Source organism: Amphiura filiformis, chromosome 14 (assembly GCF_039555335.1).
Source record: "Amphiura filiformis chromosome 14, Afil_fr2py, whole genome shotgun sequence".
Classification (NCBI taxonomy): domain Eukaryota; kingdom Metazoa; phylum Echinodermata; class Ophiuroidea; order Amphilepidida; family Amphiuridae; genus Amphiura; species Amphiura filiformis.
The window spans coordinates 25,393,207-25,399,206 of record NC_092641.1 but is presented as its reverse complement, the minus strand read 5'-3'; the positions used below and the strand labels follow the sequence as shown (position 1 = coordinate 25,399,206).

The following is a 6,000-nucleotide window of genomic DNA, read 5'->3' as shown; positions in this document are numbered from 1 at the left end:
CAAGATAAAGGGGTGGCTGCAAAGGAAGTTTTTCACTTTAGTTGTGTCATTTTACAGTACTAGTATTTATACAATATTTTACATGTACATGTATTTATTTTCTATAAGTGTATGTCAAAATATGGGATACATTGTTCAATACTATATTATAGGCTTATACCCATATTATGCTAGCCCCTAAAAACTTTTCCATCGGATTTTTCTCGTTGAAAAGACAAAACTGATGTTTAATATAGCAATAATTTCATCAATAGCATTAATTTGAGTCATTTTTATCCATAAACCGATACAGGATAGGAAAGATAATTACTTTAACTTCAATGTGGTCCATATGATGAAGATTTTGATTCTACAACATTATTAGATCTTATCAACATATTAATTATGCACTCACAGGCAATCAAACATCATGCTATGATAGTCAAGGATACTGATATGACCTCATTGGTGATATAATTACCTTGTTGACCATGTTGATATGCTATAGAACAAGTAATTGTTATATGTAGGCCTACTCTATAACTTTTAAAGTCATAATCAATTTAAACATAACTTTGGCAATACTCACTCGTTTTCGTGATAATCTTTATTGTACACAAATCCCATCTATGAAACAGATTCCAGCCCCTTATGGGCTGGCGAAAATGTGCCAAACAGATGCAATAGCCTTACTTTGCCCTATTGATTTATACTCCATTGAAATTTGAAATTGGACAAATGCTTCTTCTTTTTTTTTTCTTTTTTATTTATTTATTTATTTATTTATTTATTTATTTATTTATTTATTTATTTATTTGTTTATTTATTTATTTATTTATTTATTTATTTATTTATTTATTTATTTATTTATTTATTTATTATTTATTTATTTATTTATTTATTTATTTATTTATTTATTTCACTTAATCACTGGCACAGAAATAGAAAAATGTAATATTGCACATAAGTTACATCAAAAATTACACAATATCATAAAATGAACAAATTTAAAAAAAAGTCGAGTGAATGGCTGGAGCGAACAGGTGCAATGCACCTCTGAGACCGCCCCACCAAGTACAAAAAGAAGGGGAGGGAAAAGTAAATTAGAGGGGGAAAATGCAGGTTGAGTTACATTTGCCTGTAATTTGAACAATTACAAAAAGAGGTCCAAGTGCAAACACAAGTTACATCAAAGGTGTGAGCCAATGTGGACTGATAGATATCCAAAACTAAAGGGTGTTTGAATTTCAACTGGAATATCCTATTTTTATAGGGAGATTTTTAGTAATCTAGTATTCATAGCTTTGCAGAAATTGCAATACATTTGATGTAAAAGAATAGTAACATTTTTGCAAGACAAAAGATAACACAATGATACCATAATCTATTGTTTTCAAATTTGATCATGCAACACTTTATTCTCATTTACTTGGTTTGGTTATATTTAAGTAATATGGAGTCATGTTGCCTGAGCAGCATGAACCAGCACATAATATATTATATCCTTAAAATAACTAAAATGATAAAAGGCACTTTCGTTGCATTAAAAATCAGACTAATATTTGGTCTAGCTCAAATCACATACATGGAAAGTATTACCATGTATTATGTGCTAAACAGTTACTCTGGAATTTATTATCAAACGGTCGACAAGTAATACCAACAGTAACAACATGTAATATTGTTCACTATTCATAAAGAATATTAATATTCATGATACAATGAACCAATAGCAGCTGATCTTTTATACGTGTGTTTCATGCATTGATTTTTGTCAATACATGGACGCGAGCTTGCCATTTAATTTTTCGCATCACGATGTACGCATCACGATTGAAGGTCGCGTGTATTGGATTTTGTTATTCGCGCTATACTTCATACATTTGAAACTGCGGATGCACTTGAGTTTATAGCAGTCAACTTTCCGTAACAAATGATGAATAGCCCTGATCTACTGTATTTTTTGAGAGATCACTCCTATGGACTCAGATGCAACACACACAATGATGCATGGTGCAATAAATTGGTCCAGATGTGTACATTTCATAAAATTCTTTTTTATTTATTCACGTTCATGTGATGCTGCTGTGTCACCTGTGTCTTTTGGCTCGTTGTCCCTTGTCATGTTAGCTACCATGAAGCTAAAAAGTGAATTGGAATCGGCCAGAAGATTGGATGGGGTGTCAAATTCTGCAACCTGTGGAAAGATGATGAGAAATACAAGTTACTACATATGAACACGGTCTTGTCCATGGAAGCCAAAGGAGGCATTATTGAAAATCGAGTTACTATAATTATTACCTTATGACCAGGGCCGTCGCTAAATCATTTTCTCAGGAGGGGGGAGGGGGGTTAAATTTTTTTGCTGGTATATGGCCGGATTTACCTGTTGATGGCCCCTGGGCACGGTTACATGATTGCCACCTCTGGCTCTGCGGATAGAAGACACCCCTCCCGCATAATGTAACCCAAGTGTTTTTTCCAAGCTGTCCGCAGAATTCCTTTACCGGGAAAAGCGGATAAAGTGCGCGAGTAGAGAGCAAAAACTTTCTATTTCAATGCTAAAATTCAAAAGGGAGATGTATCGGAGTCATCGAGCCAGGGGGCAAAATTTTCAAATCGTCGCACTGATCTGCTACTAAAAAACATTACCGGGACAAATGCGCGCGAAATGCATAGGCCTTTTACAACTTTGGGATAATTAAGTCCGTACTTTGATTTAATACACACGTTTTATGCTTTTTCCAGGCATTAAAGGAGCTGCCCTATCACTTATATTATTTATGATTTACATTATAGAAAGGATAAAATTATAACTCTCCTTTTGAGATTCGTGTGTAAGTTAGAGATAAAAAAAAAAAGGAATTTCCCAGGGGAAACTCACAGAATGGCTTTACTGAGCTAAATGCGCGCGGTAACTTGACATTTTAATACCAAATGGGTCAAAATGGTGTTAATTTTGGGTTTAAAATAAGCCAAAAGACCAAAATAGACCAAATTGTAAATTTTGTCTCAACATAACTGTCGACTGAGCAGGGAAGGGGACTAACTTGTCGCCCAGCCTTATCGCTAATCTCAATTGGTGCTGGTGTTCAGTGGCGTAGATTTCTTTGACATTGATGGGGATGGGTTCGAAAAAAAGTTATTGAAGTATAGTAAATCCAGGACCTTTTGGCGACATAATACGTTTATAGTACAAGTGCAAGCGAAGCGCCCGAAAAACTTTGGTTAAAGCTAAACTGATGAAATGTGGTGTAAACATGAAATAAATTCTCGCGAAGCGCGCAAAATTTAACACTTTTCTGGCTAAAATGGCAAATATGTGGTTGATTTGGTCAGAAACCCGCATACAGGCATCAACATTGGGCGATGATTGTATGGACCATCCCCCTAGCAAAATATTGTAGTGGTGGTGGTGGGGGTTATCAAGATTTGGATGATACACGATATTATTGGCGGCGTACCGAAGATATAAGGAGAGCTCGTCAACAACATCGTGAACAAGGCATTTTAAACATTTGTATGAGTGCTACAACAACAATGTCCTGTATTTTATGCCGAAACTTAATGAATTCTTCCGACTGTTGGTCCGTCATGGTCACAGCCCGATTTACCTCACCTTTTGGCTACTTTTCTTATTTATCTTGAGTCAATTTATACTCATTAATTGGAAGAGGTGAAGATAAAAATTAATGATTACGATTGCGAAAACTACCGCGGTAAAGATCGATATCGATATTGTTTGGCGCTCGTCGTATGTACCAGTCAAATTGAAATACCGTTCATCCCTAACAGGTAATTCTTACTTAAGGTGGTACTACACCCCTGATATATTTTTTCTCATTTGGCATAATTACACAAGTGTGTAGCATTATAATATACATAACTTTTGTTACCAGTGTGTTATTATTTTTCGAGAAAAATGCAAAAATAGTCACAAATTTTTCAAGATGTGTAGTACTACCTTAAGAAATGCTATACAAGGGTTCATTGGTCGAAGCTGAATACGCGTAAGATGATAGGTTGTTTGGGGTTTAATTATGAGTTCTTTATATACGATTCGTCAATTTAAGCATCCCGCTAGATTCTAAGACGTATAAGATGCGATCTTACACGTGTAAGATGCCATCTTGCACGTGTAAGGTTACATCATCATCATCATCATCATCATCATCATCATCATCATCATCATCATCATCATCATTATTATCATCATCATCATCATCATCACCACTAACCATCATTACCAATTATCGACAATCATACCTTTCCATTATCGATGACCATAATTTTGTCTGAATCTAGTACTGTCTGCAGCCTGTGTGCTATAGTCAGCAGAGTGCAGTCACTGAAAGCCTCTCGTATTGTTGATTGCACTAAACTGTCAGTCTGTGTGTCTATTGCAGCTGTGGCCTCGTCTAACATTAAAATCTTCAAAATAAAGAGAACAAAAAAATTAAATGTTGATTTAAACAGCAAATTGGCTTATTCCATTTGAAATAACTGTCAATCATTTACAAATCAAAAATTTTCATAAATAAGTATGATTAATGCTATAATATAAGCTAATATATAGGTGTGGTGTGTCCTAGCAATCGGTAAAGAAATATGATGTGCAATGTATCATGGTTATGCTCAAAGTGAATAAACTACTTTGAATTGAATTCTCGCTATTCGCAATAAAGGGCGCCGCCAGCGGTTTGCGATGTAATCGTGATGTATCATGGGAAAAGGTCGACATCCAAGTCCGGGCAATACGAATATTACCATGCTATTACATAGGAACACGTGACAATATTTTTTAGTTTGTCAAAATAAAGGTGTTACACGCGAATCGATACTCAATAATACTTAATAATGTGATTTGAAATGTGCACAATTAATTTTTTCTCTATCGATTTGCGTGTAATACCGTTATATTGACAAACTAAAAAATATTGTCACGTGTTCCTATGTAATAGCATGGTAATATTCGTATTGCGCGGACTTGGATGTCGACCTTTTCCCATGATACATCACGATTTTCCCATGATACATTACGATTACATCGAAAACCGCTGGCGGCGCCCTTATTGCGAATAGCGAGAATTGAATTGAATTGAATTGAATGTACATGCCGGGATGCATGTACAACAAGCATAAGCATGATAAATGAAAGAATCATAAAAGATGAAAATAGATATTTTATTTCCATGCCAAAATAATACATAACATTACATACATTTCATAGATATATTTTTAGATTAAAAACGAAATACTCCTTTAAATCTAATTTAATTTAGATTTAAGTGAGCTCTAAATCTTTATCATTTGGCATTATTATAAAGTCCCAAATTTATTTGCGACATTCTGCATGCGCTTAAAAATCTTTCAAAGTCCATGAATGATGTGGAGTGCTTATGTGCGTGTTTAATGTTTGTTTGGGGGGTGTGTTGAGTGTACAACAGGGGGTGTGCTGGTTAGTTGATGTGATAAAGCGCTTTTGAGATGCTATTTTGTATGGTGAGCTCAAAACGCATTTTTCTGCATTCTGCACTCAACATCTATAATACCGCGTGTATGTTTGTAGGATCATGGGGGGGGTGTAAGGGGAGATGGGTGTGTATTTTGTATTGTAGTTTTGACATGAGTCTTGGAATTTGGTGGTATGGCCTATAATATGCCAGAAAGAACCATTTGTAGACATGAAAAAGGTTTTGTAAAGGTCAGAAAGAACCATTTTCTGATTTAAAAGGATATAGGTGTGTGAATGAATGCCGGTTGTTTTTATATAGATACGAGAGTAATTATTAAACATGCCCATACCCATGGACAATGATGGAGGAAGTTTGTAGGTCTGCTTAAAGTATTTATAAATGTTTACCTCCCGGGGACACTCATATGAAATTGGTAGCCTATGTATAGGGCCGCATCGGACACTTTCAAATTGGATGAGGGCATGATCATGGCATCCGGTGAGAGTAAAAAGTACAATTTGGGTCATTGGGTGAGAGACGGGCCGTTTGGACCTAAGGCGGGCAT

General features: G+C 35.2%; 1 protein-coding gene across 1 annotated transcript in view; it reads right to left on the bottom strand.

Annotated features, from left to right (window-relative positions):
• Positions 1–1,398: 1,398 nt before the first annotated feature.
• LOC140169314 (ATP-binding cassette sub-family C member 5-like) overlaps positions 1,399–6,000 on the bottom strand; it is a 57,452-nt gene continuing 52,850 nt past the window's right edge. The window contains exons 24-25 of the mRNA XM_072192572.1: positions 4,246–4,410; positions 1,399–2,176 (exon numbers count right to left, since the gene is read on the bottom strand). Coding sequence (XP_072048673.1) covers positions 2,042–2,176; positions 4,246–4,410 — 300 coding nt within the window. The 3' untranslated portion in view covers positions 1,399–2,041. The remainder of the gene's footprint in view (positions 2,177–4,245; positions 4,411–6,000) is intronic.